The sequence below is a fragment of the Amblyomma americanum genome, chromosome 3 (genome assembly GCF_052857255.1).
Source record: "Amblyomma americanum isolate KBUSLIRL-KWMA chromosome 3, ASM5285725v1, whole genome shotgun sequence".
In the NCBI taxonomy this organism is placed as follows: domain Eukaryota; kingdom Metazoa; phylum Arthropoda; class Arachnida; order Ixodida; family Ixodidae; genus Amblyomma; species Amblyomma americanum.
In genome coordinates this window covers 67,868,428-67,889,191 of record NC_135499.1, presented here as the reverse complement: position 1 = coordinate 67,889,191, position 20,764 = coordinate 67,868,428, and the positions used below count along the sequence as shown (strand labels likewise).

Sequence of the window (20,764 nt, the reverse complement as noted above, 5' to 3'; positions counted from 1 at the left end):
GTCTTACGTCAAGAGCCAAAAGCAGTGTGCGACACCTGTTTTTTTTTCTTTTTAACAGAGCGAAGTGTCGAACTCTCTGTTGCGACGAGCAGCTCCAAGCTATACGCTGCCAATGCACTGCCCAATGCGCCGCTGCAGCTCAGCAGCCGTCGGAGCAGGCTGCTGAGCATGAAGCGCAGGCTGGCGCGGCCGCATTTCGATGGAGGGAAAGCGCTAAGGCGTCTGTGGAGTACAACTGATTCTGGACTTTCCGCATTTAGCGGTAAGATAACACTTTTCACATCAAGCAATAACCGCATCATCGTTGAAACCACGAAATTCAGTACCAAGAAACTGCGATGCAGTGGCTCAAAGCGGCGTAATTACATACCTTTCAACGTATACATATCTCGACATCTAACAACACACATGTGGCCTTTGAATCGAAACTTTCCACTTGCAAGAGCTGCGCAAGCAGTCAGCTTCGAGCAGCGGTGACACCGTCGCAAAGCGGTTTGCAAGGTGGGATGCATTTTGTCAAGTTAAACAATTTTAACAGCTAGAAGCTACGCTGTGGCTAACGAACCCCGCCGTAGTGGTCGCCGCGGCAGGTATTAAAGACACCTTTAAGCTACGGGGTCACCGCTGGAGACAAGCCAAGATTACTGCCGACTGCACTACAGTTCGAGAAGTGGCGTTTTACGTTTTGCTTGAGGACTAGGCGTGCCACCGAAAGACCTTTGCGGGGCCGACAGAAGACAAAGCGCTGAGGCGAACGGCGTCAAGTAGCGAGTTTGGCGTATTTCTCCTCCTACAGGTTCTTCAATGGCAAGCAGAAAGGCAAACAAAATGACCCGAAGATATTTCGTAAAATTTAAGTCGCCTTCTAAAAGCTTTTCAGTTCATTTACTCTTCAAAATAGCGTGTCAGTGGCGGTGGTCAGTTGCAGACACGGCTATCGTTGTGGCATAAAGAAAGTGGACCGACCGAAATTGTGCTCTACAGCATAAGGCCATTCAGACTGCTTGGTGTCGCCCATCTAACTAGCGGCGAATCAGGACAATGCTTCACCCGGAGGACCGGACCGCAGTGGACTCACGTGCGCGTAGTCGAGCGGCAGCTCTGTGCAGTTGGGCTGCTGGTTGCCGTCCAGGGAGAACATATTGCATTTGCGAACCTTGAGGGACAGCGAGACGGCGACCGCCTTGTGGCCCGACATCTGGGACAGCGGATCGGCCACGTCTCGCTTGATGTGCTCACTCTGCACAAGGAGAGGGCAGGGTTCTGGTAAAGGGGGGGGGGGGAGCTCCATTGCCCGTTGTATAGTTCGAGCACCTAACCAGAACGACGCGCCGAGACCGCTCCGTCTATGTCCAGTGCCAGTGGCAAGGACGCCACTCTTGCATTGACCGGCCTGTTCTGGCCGGTCAATGCAAGTATTGGCCAATAGCGCCCGGCACATCTTCTGGCCAACCAAACATAAGCCTTCCTTGAATGAGGATGGCCATGCGAACTGGGCCCACCAGGTCATACACGTGTGACGACAAGCAAGGTCGCAAACAACTGAGAAGCATGCTGACGCCGAACAGCGATTGTTAATTGGACTACCTAATTAACACAAGCAGAAAACACCCCGGGGTAGGTGGCCGCCGTAGCAGCCTGTGCACTCCACAGTCGGCAAGGCAAAAACGCTCGTCGCTTCCAACCGCGCTGAGTATAAAAAATTACAGTGAACATTCGAGATAAATCAGTAGAAACATTGACAACAATCTCGAATACCGTATAAATTGTTCCTCTTGGGAAGCCTCGCCCAGGGAATGCAAAGTGATAAGACCGGGTGCCATCAGCGGGGAACAAAGCAATTGACTGGCCGATCATACAAGGTCATCAGGTAAATCTGCGCCAGAATGGTGTCAGTCATCTCACCTCCGGTCGCACTACGCCTTTTTTGCGCATTGCTTCCAGTTTCAAAGGAGCCGATAACGCTATCGCGTTGAAACAAGAATACATAGCAATTTTTTTCGTGGATAGTTAAGATTATTTCCTAAGTAAACAACAACGCGAGTTTTACCCTGTCATAGTTTTTGCGTTTTTATAGGCATGCAGTTTTTTATCCCGGAGAGTTTTTATTTGTTGGACAGTGAACGCTTTTTTATGCTCGGGAGTGCGGTTGGTTGCATATATGACTGCATAGCCTCTCGGAGAAAAAACAGTCTTTGCTCATTGTGCTTCTACGTTGTTTTACGCTGCCAGAAATTGTGGACGAAGTGAGCGATGCCTGGATGCGTTACGTGGTGTCTGCTAAGTAGCACGAATGACACCTCACGTGGCCGCTCATCGAAGGCAGTACGCGAGAGACATGACAGCAGAGAACAGGCCCTGCATTGGCCTGTGACTTCAGCAGGTATGCCAAGCTGTGGTGGCACTTTTTGGGACCACTGCGTGTGTATATCAGGATAAGAAGGAAAATGCGACGTCTCAAAGAAGAGCCTGCTCTAACCTAAAATAGTGCAATATTGTCGCCACAGCAGCCCTTACGAGGACAAAATGGTTGTCGCACTTTAAACATTCTCATAACGCGCGAGGAATCGTTGTCCTCACGAAACAAAATTTGTACATCGGTAGCTTAAACGTGTCTTTAACTGGTTCTATTGCGTTAACTTTAGGTGAAACAACCACGTCTGAATTGTCAAGAACGCCTTAGAGGAAGGGTCCACACTAAAATTCGACCATGAGATGTTCTTCAGTGTGCACCGGAAGCACTAGCTATGGTAGTTTTGCAATTCGGCCTTTTCAAAATGCGCTCTCGTCACGGTCGCAAAACGCAGCTTGTAGTTGCGCACTACAGTTAATGAGGCGCCTCAGTTGTCGTTGCTTATTAAGGGGGGGGGGGGCATTATAGTACGTTCACTTTTGGCTGCTTCCAGAAAAGCAGTTGTGCACTTTTCCAGCGCAAGCACCTTTCAATGTTTGCAGAAAATTTTCTGAAAGATGCGCAGCTTACAGAGTTTACTTGTGATTACGTACGGGTACATACTTCACTGCGGTAGACGGGAGAAAAACTACCGAGGGCACTTAAGGGAATTGCGCGCAAGCAATGCGAAATCATTGCAATTCTATTCCTTTGTTTTTGGTGCAGTTGTAACCACTTGCACTGACTATTACTGGCAAAAATTTTGCTTTTTCCCGCCTTTGATGACGTGACACCGTCTCGACAAATCGGGAGTTTTGTAACGCCGCCACTCTTTGGATGATGCCGTGTTTCCGTGTTGATGAGCCATTTAATGCTTTAGGATTAATAATCTCTGAGGCAGGCGAATATGCTAGAGCAGGGAAGCAAAAAGGAGTCGGAAGGCGGGTGCTCACCACGGGCACGTCGTTCTTCTGGCGCATAAAGAAGTTGGTGTAGTATGGGCTGGTGTAGAAGGTCGAACGGCCCCACACTCGGTACACGAACACCAGCGACGCTCTGCTGCGTGAGAAAGCGAGAACGGTCATGGTTGCGAAAGCACAAAAGGACGGCGGACCTTGCAAAGGCGCACGACACAGAACCGACTACTGCCCGTTTTCCAGCCCATCCGAACTTCAGAAGTGATGCAAGCCCACTGTGTGAACGCTGGAAAAGAGCGACATTACAATAGAACAAACGGCACGGTAAATGCCTCATTGTGGGGTGTAAACGATGTAGATAGGAAAAAGAAGAGAGTTAAAAAAACAAAATTACTGCTAACACTTCATCATCATAAACCTGACTACGTCCACTGCAAGACACAGTCATCTCCCGCATCTCTTCAATTAGTCCAGTCCTTCGCTAGCTGCTGCCAGCCCGTCACCGCCAACTTATTAATCTCGTCCGCCTACCTAACTTTCTGCCACCCCCTGCTACGCTAGCCTTCTCTTGGAATCCACTCCATTAGCCATGTGGCGACACCCTCTGCGCATATTTCTGCGCAGCCTCAGCCTTGTTATCATCCGGCCCAGAGTAACATGGCCACACACTTGACTGCGTTACCGATAAAGCACAGCGCTACCGCTTCGTCACCCGAGGCCCGCGTCATCAACGGTGGCTCCGAGACGAGCGTAGCGCTGGTACGCTCGTCCGCTGCCATCGCTAATGATCAATTATTAGGTTTTATGTTGAGATTCATCCTTCAGTAGAAATGACATCCCACATCTGGTGACCGGTACGCGATAATAACGCATCAGCATGAACTAGCACAAGCAACAGCTTCAGGAACGGCACGGCCAGCTCAATGCTTCCGTGCCGCAGCCTCGTGCCGGCTCCGCCGAGAACGTCAAAACCCCGGCAGACGGCATCCCGCACGCTGCCCCGCACGACATCTGGCGTGTCGCTGTCAAGCTTCCACCGTTTTGGGCAGACTCCCCCGAAGTATGGTTCGCCCAAGTCGAGGCACACTTCTCCCTTGCGCACATCAAACAAGACCGGACCCGCTACGATTATGTTGTCGCCCACCTCGATGCCCGCTACGCCAACGAGGACCGGATATCCTTGCCAACCCACCAACGGCCAACCTTTACAAACACTTCAAGACTGAACTCATCCGCCGCCTGTCACTCTTGGAATACCAGAAGACGCGACAACTACAGTCCGCAGAACTTGCCGAGCACAAGCCTTCGCAGCTCCTCCGCAACATACGTGCTCTCGCGGGCAACATGGAAGTCCAGGATTCCTTACTGCGAGCACTTTGCCTTCAACGACTTCCACCGCACGTCGAGGCAATTCTGCAGGCTCAGCTTACGATACCTCTCGACCAACTTGCCGGGATCGCTGATCGCGTCGTCGAGGCCTCTTTGTTGCCGCAGTTGTTGCCCACCGTCCAGGCTGTCGCCGCACTGCTGAACACCACAGATCATGCGTGCCGTTTCGACGATGTCAATCGACAGATTAGCCCCATTCCACGATGCTTGGATCAACACTTGCCGACGCGCCACCCGCAAAGCTGTGACCGTAACAGCACCCCGTCGCAGCAGCCTGGTGACGACGACCGGTGCTACTACCATTGACGCTTCGGGGTCAGAGCACGGTAATGTCGACCACCCTGCTCCGCTGGACATAAGGGAAAACGCCAACGGCAGTTCGTAGATACGGGTGCGAGTTACCAACCTGGAGGCCGTCGCATCTTCGTCACCGACAAAATTACAAAGCAGCGGTTCCTTCTCGACAGCGGTTCCGACATTTGCTGCTACCCACGAGCCCATCTTCAAGGTACCCGTCCTCCTAAGTCTTTCGAGCTCAGCGTGGAAAACCGGTCGACAATCAAGACTTCCCGCTCGCTCCGCCTGCACGTCCAGTTTAATAACCTACGCCGTGGCCTTCGTTGGAATTTTGTCATCACCGACGTCATCGAACCAATCATCGGCTAAGACGTTTTGGCGCACTACAATCTCCTTCCGGACTGCCCCCACGACCGTCTCATCGACGCGACAATGAGACATTCTTCGCCAGGATAGCGAACGACTACCCACCAGCCAAGTATCAAAGTACTCGGTGTTGAAAATCATTCAACATACCACGCCATCCTCGCCGACTTTCCCCAGTTTGACGCGCCCTATCGGGTTGCCACGTGATGCGCAGCACACCATGTGCACTACATCCGGACCACCTAAGGCCTCCCGGTTTTCTGCCGCGCCCGTCGCCTTGCCCCGGACCGCATGCGCATAGCCAAAGCAGAGTTCGAAGCCATGCTATGTGAGGGAATCGCCCGCTGTTCCGACGGCCCATGGGCCTCGCCACTTCACCTTGTCCCAAAGAATACCGAAGGATGGGGGACCTGTGAGGACTACCGTGCCCTCAACGCCCCCACCATTCCGGACAGGTACCCCGTTCACTATGCACATGAATTCACCCGTCGCATTTATGGCTGCCACGTTTTCTCCGTGCTAGACTTGAAGGCCTACACGCAGATACCCGTCAATCCGGACGACGTCCCGAAAACTGCATTCATTACCCCTTTCGGCTTGTTCGAGTTTCCCTTCATGAGCTTAGGCCTGAGGAACGCTGTACAAACCTTTCAACGCTTCATCGACGACAAAAACGGGCTTGCCGGCTGGGAAGAGCGGCTGTTTTCCTTCCACTACCGAGACAAGCGTAGTGCTGGTATGCTCGTCCGCTGCCATCGCTAATAAACAGTCATTATGTTTTATGTTGGGGTTCGTCCTTCGGCAGAAATGACATCCCACACCCTTAGCGAACACAGATAATCTTGTCTTCGCATTACATGCCCTGCCGTAGCCCATTTCTTCATTTTACTTACGACTGGGATGTTATTAACCCGTACTTCTTCCCTGACCCACTCTGCCTTGTTCTTGTTTTCTAACGTTGCCCCTGTGTTTTCCTTTCTCGCTGCTTTGTACTCAATTTAAGTTCGACCCTTTTCGTTTGCCTCCTTGATCCTGCCCATAGGTGAGTACCGGTATGATACAGCTGTTATGTACTGTTCTGTTAATAATAATAATAATAATAATAATTGGTTTTTGGGGAAAGGAAATAGCGCAGTATCTGTCTCATATATCTTTGGACACCTGAACCGCGCCGTAAGGGAAGGGATAAAGGATGGAGTGAAAGAAGAAAGGAAGAAAGAGGTGCCGTAGTGGAGGGCTCCGGAATAATTTCGACCACCTGGGGATCTTTAACGTGCACTGACATTGCACAGCACACGGGCGACTTAGCGTTTTTCCTCCATAAAAACGCAGCCGCCGCGGTCGGGTTCGAAACCGGGAACTCCGGATCATGGTAAACTGCGATTAATGATCTGAGAGAGCCTCCCAAAGAAGATGCACCCTATTCTATTGTTCTAGTTAGTTCACTCTTGTGATCCAGATCAGCGGTCACTACCTGCCTTGAGTAGATGCATTCCCTTTCCTCTTCCAGCCCCTCGCTACCAACTATAAGCTGCTGTTCTCTTGCGAGACAGTTGAGCATCACTTTGGTTTTTCTGCGTGTTAATATTTATACCCATCAATATGCTCTGCCTGTCCAAGTTATTGATAATGCTTTGGGATTCATTCCTTGAGTCACTTAGCAAGGCATTGTCATTAGCAAATCGCAGGACACTGAAGTATTTTAAGCCGCCGCGGTGGCTCAGTGGTTGTGGCGCTCGGCTGCTGACTCGAAAGACATGCGTTCGATCTCGGCGCGGCGGTCGAATTTTGATGGAGGCGAAATTCTAGAGGCCTGTGTACTGTGCGATGTCAGTGCACGTTAAAAACCCCAGGTGGTTCAAATTTCCGGAGCCCTTCACTACGGCGTCCCTTATAGCCTGAGTCGCATTGGGACGTTAATTCCCCATAAACTATTGTGACGATTCTCCAAGGCAGCAGATGCCAAGGACACCGCAGGCGCCTTCTCAGCGGCACCCAGCTGCACGGTGAAAATAGGACAGGGAAAAGATAATAAATGCTCCCCCGCTTTTCAAGGAGAGGGGCCAGTCTGACTCACGCCAGCAACGTGTACTGTCGGTTTACGGGGCGCTCTTCCCGCGCCCTCCTTAGGGCACATCGGTGACCCGTTTCGCATTCGCTTCTAAGCTCACCCCCTTAAAATATTATACCAATTCTGGCGACAAATTAAAAGTTTTCCAGAATCACATTATCTGCAACAATGCCGACCTACGGAGCATTGGAGCCATTCCACCGGGAAGGAGGAGCCTGTACGGAGTACTTGGAGCGAGTCAAGCTGTTCTTCGACGCCAACAGCGTTCCAAAGGAGAAGAAAAGGTCTGTGTTCCTGACATGCTCCGGGATCAGTACCTACTCCTTACTACGGAGCGTGCTGACGCCTAAAACTCCAGATCAAGTCTCTATCGACGACATATTCTCCGTGCTTTCGGGCCACTATATTCCGAAACCTTCCGTGGTGGTCTGCCGCTTCAGATTCAATAGTCGCCCTCTCCAACCGGAGGAGTCTGTCAGCGACTACACCGCATCACTGAAAAAGCTTTCAGCAAACTGTGAGTACGGCACCTTCCTTTATGACATGCTGCGAGATAGACTCGTCTGCGGCATTAATGACATGTCAATGCAACGACGCCTGCATGAACAGCCAAACCTGACGTTCGAGTCAGCAGTCAAGCTCCTAATTTCAATGGAGACGGCTAAAATAGACTCAAGTGCGTTGATGCAAGCTCAGGGCATGACCGAAGCGCAGACAGTTCACAGGGCGATGAGCGAGCAAATGAAACAGACGATAAGTTGTTATCGCTGTGGAGAGCCGCACTACGTAACAGTATGCCAGCACGCCAAACCCCGGTGCAACGCATGCAGCAAGATCGGGCATCTGCCCAGAGTACGCCGCTCAAAGGCAGCCGACACGAAGAAAAAGAACGTGTCAAGGAATCACAGAACGCAAAGGCAAAAAAAGCCAGTTCACAGCCTTGAGGACAGTGGAAATCTTCCTGAAATTCAGTCACAGGTCTACGAGACGTGGCAGATAAACAGCGAGAATACAATTCCTCCGTTTGTAGCAGTTTTGCAAGTCGCAGGCAGGCTTCTTAGAATGGAGCTAGACACGGGGGCCAGTGTCTCCGTAATAGGGGAGACCGTATTCCAACAGCGGTTTCCCGAGCTCTCAGTAGACCCATCAGACATAATTCTGAAGCGTTATTGCGGAAGACTGACACCCGTGAGGGGCAAGGATGCCGTTTCAGTCCAGTTGACGAAGAGAGGCAACACTGCCTTTGTTTGTAGCTCCGGACCAGTGTTTAGCCCTTGAAGGACGAAACTGGATCAGTGCGCTTCAGCTCGACCTAGATGACGTCAGATCCGTTGACTCGCTTACGAGCGTTGACGAACAGCTGACTTGCTACAAAGAAGTATTTTCGGACGGACTAGGAACATTCAAAGGTGTGAAAGCCAAAATTGTAGTCAAGGAAGATTCACCTCCAATATTCTTCAAACCACGAACGATTCCTTTTGCATTGCAAGACAAAGTTGCAGAAGAATTGCAAAGAATGCAACGAGAAGGGGTACTTACACCCGTCAGAACGTCTGAGTGGGCAGCCCCAATTGTTCCTGTGCTCAAGCAAGACGGCCGCGTGCGCATATGTGGCGACTTCAAGGTCACAATTAACGGTGCCATAGTGCTGGAAAAATATCCTGTGCCACGAGTCGAGGACCTATGGGCGAAACTTTCAGGTGGTAAAAAGTTTACGAGGCTGGACCTGAAAGACGCTTACCAGCAGGTAGAACTTGACACGAGCTCACAGAAGCTAGTGACCATCAATACGCCTCAGGGCCTCTTCCAGTACACCAGACTACCTTTCGGAGTAGCTTCAGCGCCGGCCATGATCCAGAAAGCAGTGGAAAATTTGCTACAAGACATGCGCCATGTCACCGTGTACTTTGATGACATCTTGGTAACGGGATTTGACGACGCCGATCACTTGAGCAACGTAGCCAGTGTACTACAGCGTCTACAGGAAGCAGGCCTCAAGCTCAAGCTAGAGAAGTGTTCATTTCTAGCGACAGAAGTTGAATACCTGGGCCATGTCATAAACGCGGACGGACTGAGGCCAACACCAAAGAAAATAGAAGCTGTCGTGAATGCTCCATGTCCCAAGGACGTCAAGCAAGATCAAAGCTACCTTGGACTCATTAATTTTTACAGGCGTTTTCTGCCTAACCTTTCGACAGTTCTCCGGCCCTTGAATCTGCTACTTACAAAAGAAACTCCTTGGAAGTGGACAAGCGTAGAGGAACAAGCTTTCAGAGAAAGTAAAGTTCTCCTGACTTCTGCGCCAGTACTGAATCATTTCGATTCTTCCAAGCAAATCGTTCTCAGTTGCGACGCTTCACCGTACGGAATCGAAGCTGTTCTCGCACACCGAGATGAAACAGGGGAACGTCCCATTGCCTTCGCATCGAGAAGCCTTCTTCCAGCAGAAAATAATTACAGTCAGCTGGACAAAGAAGCCTTTGCCTTATTTTCGGCGTATCGAAGTTTCATAAGTATCTCTGGGGCCAAGACTTTGAAGTGGTGACTGATCACAAACCACTTATAGGACTTCTTGGACAGGACAAGCCTATTCCCGACAGATCATCACCGAGAATGATACGCTGGGAAAATACCCTGTCAGCGTACAAGTACACGCTTGTGTACCGCCCTGGCACCAGCATCAGCAACGCCGACGCGCTGAGCCGAATACCGCTTCCCACAGAGCCAGGCACAGTACCAAAGCCTGCTGATATGTTCATGCTTGAAAGTACATATCCTCTACTTCTTTCACCATCCGCCATCGCCAAAGCTACAGATCGTGATCCTGTTATGTCACGCCTACGACTGGCGCTCCTTACTGGTGAAGAGCTGCCAAGAGGAACTGATTGGACACTATTTCAGAAGAACCGTACAGAGTTTAGTGTTCATGAGAACTGCGTCCTGCGAGGAACACGAGTAGTCGTTCCTAAAGAACTACAAGCAGAAGTTCTTGATCTCCTTCATGAAACTCACCCAGGTGTGGAAAAGATGAAAGCAGTTGCATGGAGCCACATTTGGTGGGAAGGACTTGACAGCAGCATTGCACACAAAGTGCAACTGTGTAAAATCTGTCAAGAACACCAGAGAATGGGACGGAAAGCACGGTCTAATCCGTGGCCGTTTCCGAAGCAACCATGGTCTAGAATGCATGTCGACTTTGGTGGTCCATTTCAAGGGCACTACATTTTCGTCCTAGTTGATGCCTACTCTAAATGGGTAGAGGTGGTTCCCGTTCATGCACCTTCAGCGGACGCCACAATTCGATCCATATTTTCCACGCATGGCATTCCAGACATCATTGTCTCCGACAACGGCACCGCATTCACCAGCGAGAAGTACGCTGACTTCCTGAGCAAGAACGGCATTCGGCGAATCCTGATCCCACCATACCACCCAGCATCGAACGGAGCAGCGGAACGCGTAGTGCAAACAATTAAGGGAAAACTCAAGAAGGCGGCGCCTGGAGATTTCCAAACAAACATCGACAGGATTTTGCTTTCCTACAGAACAACGCCGCACGCGTTTACTGGGTCCCCTCCCGCTGAGCTCCTCATGGGCAGGCAGCTGCAAACGCCCATTCAGCGAATGCACCCCAGCCTAAGGGCGCATGCGGACTTCAAGCAATTGAAGCAAAAGATGCGCTGCGATAGTAACGCACGCAAAAGCTGTTTGCCTTCACCCGGCGAGTCCGTCTTTGTTAGGAACTTTCGACCAGGCCCAGCTTAGATTGCCGGAACGGTTCGCCATCCCACAAGTTCTTCGTCGCTTCAAATAGAACTCGAAGACGGAAGGCTGTGGAACAGGCACGCGGACCACGTGCGACCGCGAAGGACGCCCGGCGTTCTCTCAGACGACGAGGAGCCCCTTCCTGCACTAGCAGCGACAACGGATACGGAAAAGCTGTCCCCCCCTCGCTGCTCATTAAGCACAGAACCGTCTACAACAGCCTCGGCGCGGCAACAGCAGTCAAGTGTGGCCCCTTTGCCCCTCCCCCCCCCCCCCCCCCCAGCTTCGTCGGTCTACCCGGGTCCGCAAGCCTGTAATCTACTACGGACTGTAGAGGCGGAAACAAGACACGGCTCGTCCTAGTGCAGTGCAGCAGGCTTCACAACAAAGGGAGGGGTGTGACGATTCCCCAAGGCAGCAGACGCCAAGGGCACCACAGGCGCCTTCGTAGCGGCACCCAGCTGCGAGGGGAAAAAGGGAGAGGGAAAAGATAATAAACGCTCCCCCGCTTTTCAAGGAGAGGGGCCAGTCTGACTCCCGCCAGCAACGTGTACTGTTGTTTTACGGGGCGCTCTTCCCGCGCCCTCGTTAGGGCACGTCGGTGACCCGCTTCGGCATTCGCTTCTATGCTCACCCCCTTACAATACTATAACAATGATCTTCGACGGCGCATTTGAATTTTAACTGGAGCTGCACCTTGGTAAAGTTAAATAAGCTTTTTGCCTAAGAGAACGAGGTAACGAACGCTTTGTTGCAGCCACAGATGCTCATATGAGAGTAATCAAAAATACTTGCATGAGACAGCACTATGTTGCTGCTTACGCATGACAGTGATCTTGTGCAAATAGCACTCAGTAATATTAGCAGTGGCTGCATTGCAAGCATCAGGAATAGCAATCTCAATTCCCTTGATGATTGCCATTATACTAGACTTCCTCCAAATAATAATTCATAAGTAACGTAAATTGCAAGTGCAGGGCGAATAATAGGCCCTCTAAGCTTCAATACAAGGTCATAGATTGATTTTTTTATTTTTTTCAAAGCTATACCGCGGCATGAAAGAAGATGACTACGCTGTTCCAACTTGATCTTAGAAAGTGATGACACAGACTGATGTTGAGAAGCATCGGATGTGGCTGGTAGGTGTGCTGCGTGCACTGTAGGTTAACATTATAGCGCTGAATACGCTACCATTGGATAGTATGCTCTAGACACTATCCTTAGTTAAATACAGTGGTAATAAATAATAAGCAGTTTCGTTTTCGGTAACAAAATGTTCCATAGAAGAAATTAGTTCCTTTGTATCTATCCTGTATTCATGCAACCAAATCATTATTGCTTACAGGCAGCACTTGCACAGGTGTCAGTCTTTTTTTAGTACTTCTGCTGAGCTCATTCAAGCACTAGAATTGCACTACTTTTGCCCACGTTTTGGCACATCATACTGCGAACAATGGAAGAGGCAGGTGCAGCTGAAAATCACACCATCACGTCGAGAATCACGCTTCTGATGAACGATGCAAATAATTTTTTTTCATGAATAATCTTAATAGTAGCCCAGGTAAGGAAACAATGATGTGTACGTTGTTAACTCAAGCGGTCGAGACATACCTAGCGAAGCCACAGTAGTGCATGTCTGAGGCATGTAAAGGAATTCTTACTTCTATGCCCATTCAGCGTGGTGGTAAGTAAAATATCTATCAGCTGCCAAAGCACCCAAATGTACAACAATGCACCCAGTACTAAGGAGTCGTACAGTAGCCGGCAGCGACCGTGAGCTGGCAGCCAACAATAAGATAGCAAAGGCGCAAGTCAGAAGCAAATGGTTTCCACATGTTAATGGCCTGTTGTATGCACTGAGCAACCAACTCAAGCCAGTTTAACTTTGAATAAGACTGCACGGTTTCCGTGAAGTGCACTAGAGAAAGCGTTATCACAGAAACTTTCTGTATTCTAGCAAGTGCCAATTTTCCTCAGATTTTTTCCTCCATACAGAATAGAAAAAGCTTAATGCAGTGCCTTCAGTCAGCTAGATTTGGCACCCAGGAGTCACTGAGCAGCCGATGGTCGGCAGTCGGTCAGTGCAATTTGCGGTGACGGTGCCGATATTAGACGTGTTTAGCATACCGGAGACGTATACCGGTTTACCGGACCCCGCCTGTGCATGCGCAGTGGCGTTTCTAAGGTGAGGGGGAGCCGCTGGGCGTGAGCAGCCGGCGTCCGGTAAACTGGTATACGTCTCCAGCAGTACGTCTCCGGTATGCTAAAAGCGTCTATTTGCAGATATCAAATTTTTTCTGATTTTTGATTTCGATTCTCTATGTAAGTTGCCGTCTAGAATCTAGGCTGCTCACAACACAACCCGGTGGGTGTGCTGTCATGACATAGCAAGGTAACCTAACCTCTCTCGACCAATGATCAATGTAATTGCCACCCGCCAGGGCAGGGCACGTTGCTGACAATCCGTTGGGCATGTTGAGAAGCGTCACAAGGTCACGCGACCTATCTGCACTAATCAGGGTGGCCCATTAGAGCATTTTCTGACAACTTCACAAGGTCATGTGACCTTTCACAGCCGATCAGCGAATCTCGGTGCACCGGTGTCGGCGGGCTTTTGGTGTGGCGACCACTCTAATTCCTGTCGCATTAAAAGAGTCCCGTCATGGACAAAAGTTTGCAGGATGTGGATGTGTCGAAAAAAACGTTACTTCTGTCAGGTGAGGCAAATTAGGCCAATGAAAAGCCTATATTCATGAGAAGACATGGGTGTTCCAGCCGCTGGAACAAATACCAGCGGAATGGGAAGCGAGGCAACGGCGAAGTAAATTTTCTGCGAATCCGTATGCTGAAAAACTTCTATCCGTGACTGTGCGTCTGTGATAAAATGTAAAAAACCTGCACACAAGTACGTTACGGCATCACTACCGGGTACTTTGTAATGAATAACCTAACACTCTATCAAGCGGTTGATTTTCATCATCGTCATCGTCAGCCTGACTACACAAACTGCAGGGCAAAGGACTCTCCCATTAACCCTGTCCGTTGCCAGCTACGCCCACCCCATGGCTGCAAACTTCTTAATATCATCCGCCCACCTAACCTTCTGCCGCCCCTGCTACGCTTGCCATCTCTTGGAATCCACTCTGTTACCCTTAAGGACTAGCCTTTATCTTGCCTTCGCATTACATGCCCGGCCCAAGCCCATTTCTTCCTCTTAAATTCGACTAGGATGTCATTAAATCGCATTTGTTCACTCACCCACTCTGCCCGCTTCGGCCTCTTAACGTTGCACCTATCATTTTTCTTTCCGTAGCTCGCTGCGTTGTCCTTAACATAAGCTGAACCATCATGATCCGGATGAGCTGTCACTACCTGCCCTAAGTAGACGTATCCATTTACTTCTTCGAGCAGCTCGCTGCCAATTGTGAACTGCTGCTGCTTTGTGAGACTTTTGAACATTACTTTGGTTTTCTGCATGTTAAGTTTTAGACCAGCCGTTCTGCTCTGCCTGTATAACTCATTTATCTTGATTTGCAAGGCAATGCTATCAGCGAATCTCATATTATTTATGTATTCTCCATTAACTCCTATACCCAACTGTTCCCAATTCAGGCCTTGGAATACCTCGTAAACAGGCAATAACAGCTGGCACTGATACAATTTCAGGAACAAATTGGACATAAAGCGGATAACAGTGCAAGAGGGCGACACGATTACAGCGGCTACTTGATTCTGAATAGAGGAAATGTTTATACAGAGGAGTGCAAAAAATGAACACAATCATGCTTTAAAGTGGACGTAATTCTCGGTCGATGCCAAGAAAATATACATTCGGCTGAAATAGTGTTTCACTGTCTAGGCGTTCAGGTCAACCACACTGCCCACTGAACCACAGGAAAGCGGACCTTTTGTCTGCTAGGACCAGTGATTACCTAAAGGCAGTTTATATTGTTAAGCAACAGTAGCCCTTGAGCTATTTGGTTTTTTGTCATATCTACAGGGCCATGTAAGCAAGGAGGCAGAACACAAAAACAAGGAGGAGGTCTTTCTTGTTCTAATATTTCATGCTGGTCGGCTATACCACTTGTTGCCCTCACACGGATTTCAGTCAAAATTTAATTAAGGGCACCGACAACTGAAGTCTAAGCAGCTGGTTTATTCTGGCGCATAGGAAAACTTACTCTCCAAAGTACTTGATACCGCAGCAGTTGTGTTAGAAACGCTGTATACGATTTTTCCGGAGAATATTTCGACCAGCGTACGTGTCCCTTTTTTACGTACGCTGACACTAAAAAACCATGATCAGCGAGTGCGATCGTGAATGCACTCCTGCAAAAGTGATATACCAAACACTAATGCTATTTGTCCTGACCGCCAGACTGTAATTAGATAGTTTTTCTATAGAATAAGGTCCATTTAAGTTGCAGCACCAAAGGAACTTACAACCATAACTCACGCAATCGTCGGCGAAGAGTCGTGTGCTCGATGATATGTTAGATGCTATTTCATTATTATCAATTAAAAAAAGTAAAGGCCCTAAGACAGATCTCTGTGGAACTCCCGATATGACGCGTGAACTTAAATGAATACCCTAATTTTGATGTTGGGAGCGATTATTTAAGAATTATTCGATCCAACGGGTGATCCAGGGTTGCAGTTGGATGTTGTGAACTTTCTTTATTAATCTTTTAAGTGGAATGCAGTCAAAAGCTTTTGAAAAATCTATAAACATGGCGTCAGTATATATTAATTCGTGTACCGATTAATGAAGATCTGTTGTAAGCTTGAATAACCGTGTTTGACAAGACTTCTTTTTCTTAAAGCCACGCTGGTTGCTAGTAGGCAGGTTATTGTCATTTAGTTTGGTCATTTGGTGCCAATAAAAAGATAAAAACTGGGCTGACGATTGCTATTTTTCAGTCATCGGGAGTGCATCCCGTATCTAAAGGCTGCTGAAATATGAATGTTAGTAAGGTAGCCGACAGGTGCGCGGTAAGTATTAGAGAAGTATAGTGTCGATACTGTCCGGACCAAGGCTACAATTAAGTGAGTGTCGCTCAATAGCACGGGCAACACCAGGTGCGTTAATGACGACCGTTTCTAGCTTTAGAGGCTGAGGAAAGTTAAAAGGCGCTGATTCCGTTGCAAAGGCATCTGTAAAAGGCTTGTTAAATAAGACAGGCATTGCCTCTGGAGGTATCACTTGTTCACCCGGATCTTTCAATACAGGAAACTGATGGTTATTCTTAGGTTTAATCACTTTTCAGGATTTTGCAGAATTGCTTCTCAAAAGTCCGGCAAAGTGTGGTTAAAATAATTGTTTTTAGCCTCCTTAATCGCGATTGCGGCCGTAGCAGATACGCCAGACCTTGTCAGAGTTAACTTCCTTCGCTCAGCGGTGCACACTTTACTTTTTGTTAACACATTTCTTAACATTTTCGGTGCACCAGTGGGAGTCAGTTCTTTATGTATATTTTTGGGATACAGACATGTTCCCTTTTCTTGAACATATCGCAAAATAACAGCCAGTTTTCGTTTGTCGTGGGAGTCTCACACGTGGTTTCGAAAATTTTCAGTCTCTCAGCATGCGGTTCATGTTTTCATTGTCACATTTCGGGCATTTGTTTATTTTGTTTATTTTATTTCGATATACTGCATGCCTGAGTTGGCTCAAGCAAGAGGGGCATACAACTAAAAATAAACCTATAAAAGCATTAGCTACAACACCGCAAGTGAAAAACAGGACATAAAGCCAGAGTCATCAAACAACAATACTAGGAGCCACACAATAAATTTTTCAGCTCCTTCACAAAATACTTGAATTTACATAAACCCGAAGGAAGACTATCCCTCTCTACGACAGTATTCTGGAAAAAAACTGCTTAAACCCACTAGTTCGTGAGAAAATTGGTGCTAATGACTGCTCATGTACATGTAGTGTTCTCCTAGTGCTCGCCAGTTTCACACAATAAGGAAGATCTGCTTCAGATTTCCAGTCATGTAATTATGAAGCAATATTAGACGGGTAACTTTTCTTCTTGTGGCCTAGATATATAAATTACTCCTTCAAATTAGTGCAATTGGAGAGTCTGCACTTCTATATTTGCCATAAAAAAACTGATTTTCGCTGAACACGCTTGATTGTAATTAAGCTGCTTGGTAGGAAGGTACATGGGTACTGAAGTGTGCATCAATCTATGATCGCTTATTTCTTCGAGTAAGTAGGTGGGGGGAAGAGTGGAGAGGTTACTAAATATTAAATATTAAATCTAGTACGATCCCTGCCGCGGCGGTCGAATTTCGATGGAGGCGAAATTCCACAGGGCCGTGTGATGTGCACCTAATGTGCATACGACGATTTTGAACATGAAGAGAAACTTGAGCGCGGCCATAGTCATTCAAGAGAAATCTGGTGGCCTCTCGTTTAACAAGCAAAAGCGGGAAGGTCGCGTGTCATTGGCTTCGAGCATAGAACAATGCATTGCAATCCTTCTTGACACTTGCACGCACAATAGTGGTTTGTATTCTTTCGAGATATCGATACAGGCCTCTCGTTAAAGGAAGTTGTATTGTCTATGAGGGGGGAAATAAGTACAGTCAGGACACGGAAACGAAATGGTAAACGAACATATAATGGCATTAGACCGAACACTTGGAGAGCCACACTTCTCGGAAATTATAATCAACCTATCAAGCTCACAACTCACTCCCGATGAAAAGCCCCTTTTATGACGCGGCCTAAAATTCTGCCCAAATAATGGCCAGTATAATGAATACCAATTACTCAAGGATCTGGATGACTTTTCCCGAACACTTAGACTACGGGAATATTTTTTCGACAAACCAAGCCAAAATAATGCTTGGTGCCTGGAACCTCAGGAACAGTGGACACCCAAAACTGGCAGGGATAAATATCTAGACCTATATATTAAAGCGGTACAAAAGGGCATACTTCAGGCCTTCGGGACACGAAAATCTGGTCCACCAATCCTCAAAAAAAAAAACAACGTAACGCCTAAGACTCACTCAGGAAACGAACCGACGTCGTCATTAAGCCCGCCGAGAAAGGTGGAGATATACGTATTTTGGGTAAAGGTAATTATATTCAGGAGGCCAACCGCCAACTCAACGACAAAAATTCTATAAGAAACTATCATCAGACCCCACCTTTGAACACCAGAAGATCATAGAAAAAAACTCTCAATAAACTAACCGATGAAGGTGAATTACCATGGTGAATAAGTAAGGCGCTGACGACAAAAAACGCCTCCACGGGCCGCTTTTACATGCTTCCGAAAATACACAGAGAACCGATTTCTGATAACATCGAATTTATCATCAAACATATACCTCCGAAATATCTATCTTGCATACGAGATACTAACCATTTCCTGAGAGAATTATCCGATGTCACCTTCCCTCATGCGCTTTCCTCGTTACCCTGGACGTGGTGTAATTTTACACTAACACCTACATGACGGTGGAATCCAGGCCATGGTCGGAGCCTGTAAATAACACAGAATCCTAGACTCTCCCAGTCCAAGTGGCATCCAGACGCTTGCAGATTTGGTCCTTAAACTTAACACTTTCGAATTCAACAACTCATATTATCTTCAAACGAGTGGTACGGCTATAAGCACAAAAATGGCAACAAATTACGCCAACATATTTAAGAACAAAATTGAATCAGAGTTCTTTTCCTCGTACCCAACGAATCTGGCTTTTTACAAACGTTTTTTTGATGACATATTTATATTTTGGACAGAAACAGAGGAAGAACTAATTCAGTTTATCACCTCATTCAGCAACATACATCCAAATATCTCTTTCACTCACACCTACTGAACTAATAGCATTAACTTTCTTGATGTGCTGGTACGCGTTGAACGGGGTGCATTAATCACTAGCGTTTATAAAAAAACCACAGACAGAAAACAGTATCTTCATTTCAACAGTTGCCACCCACGCCATTACAAAACTTCAATTCTATACTCACAGGCTATTCGATTCAAACGCATTTCCTCTCGATCAGAAGATTTAAAAAAAAATGCTTAACACATGGGCGAAGTTCTAAAGAAACAGAGCTACCCGCCTTCAATCATCGACGATGCCATTAAAAGGGCGCAAGTTACTAATCATAATCACATCCCAGCGGAATCCCGCCAACACCGCATCGCTCTAATCTAGCACTGACGTTCACAGACAACCTCACGAATATTAACAAAATCTTTTAAAAACTCTTCAGTATAATAGAACAAAGTGAGCGGCTCTCAAAAATTTTTGCAATGGTCCCACAGGTAACATACAGAAGGTCCCGGGTAACATACACAAGAAAGAAACTACCTTGTGCACTCAACGGTCAATATACCGAGGCCGGTGGATTAAGCCCATGCGGAAAGAGCAGATGCCAAATTTGCAAACACATGAAAACCACAGCACTGGCTAAAAGTACCAATTAAAATTTAAAACATGTTATCCGAGAAGATTTAAATTGCGATTCCAGTAATGTTTACATGCTCGAGTGTGTGCAAATGTCAAATGCAATACATTGGCCAAACAGACAATTCCTTCCGATTAAGATTTAAATAACCAGCGGTCACACACCCAATCTCTCCCTGGCATCCCACTTTCGAGACACCTCCGCGAAAAAGGCCATGAGTTTGATAAACTTAAAGTAACGATATTGCACAGTAGCTTTAAAAACACTCGGTAGCGCGAACAACGCGAATCATACTTTATCGTCAGATTTAACACAGTGCAAAAAGGCATCAACGAAAACCACGGCACCCTATCGTCTCTTTTGATGGCAGAAACCAGAGAAAATTCCTACCTTAATAGACAAAGCAACATCACTGACTGAGTTGTTTGAGGTCATACCCCTGTTGCATGTCAGTTTCGGCTAGTTGTTTCCATCTGCCGTTAAACTTATTCTTTGGTCCCGCGAGGGCCACATGTCTCCTTCTCGTTCTTCTTGTTTTGTTATATATATATATATATATATATATATATATATATATATATATATATATATATATATATATATATATTCGAAATTTATCTTTGCATTATTTCTTTATTGCATTCCTGTAAACAAGACTTTCCATCTGGTCCTCCTGTGGGAAGCTCATGTGGTTTTAACGGCTCGCGTGTGACTATGTGGAGCCACTTTCGGCAGTCTCAACCTGTTCTTCCTCGTTCAGCCATCTCCCTTTTTTCTTTTGTTTTCTCGCAGTAGCCGCGTGCCCACCCAGCCCGGCCTCCCTCTTTCACCTCGTGTATGCGTGTGTGTGTGTTTGCAGTGAGTTCACGGGTACGCGACGCTCCTCCTTTGCTTTTCTAATATGGCATAGATGTCTGTTGTGTTCCGTTCTCCCGCCCCGTTTTTCTTTCCTTTATTTTTCTTTATTTCGCTCCTTTTTAAGCCTTCTGTGTGTCGAGTCCTATGCTATAAGAACACCATGGACAGCGAACTACTGCGCGCCGCCGCAGAAGTAGGCGTGGAGCCAGCGGTAGGGTCGTCACGCCTCTAGTGGCGGTGGGCGGCGTGACTCCCGGAAGAGAACTCGC

At 47.6% G+C, this 20,764-nt stretch overlaps 1 protein-coding gene across 1 annotated transcript in view; it reads right to left on the bottom strand.

Moving 5' to 3' along the window:
- The window catches only part of LOC144123026 (uncharacterized), a 253,091-nt gene that overhangs the window by 49,937 nt on the left and 182,390 nt on the right, over nucleotides 1-20,764 (bottom strand). Inside the window, exons 13-14 of the mRNA XM_077655952.1 lie at nucleotides 3,346-3,451; nucleotides 1,079-1,240 (exon numbers count right to left, since the gene is read on the bottom strand). Of these exons, the coding sequence (XP_077512078.1) occupies nucleotides 1,079-1,240; nucleotides 3,346-3,451 (268 nt within the window). The remainder of the gene's footprint in view (nucleotides 1-1,078; nucleotides 1,241-3,345; nucleotides 3,452-20,764) is intronic.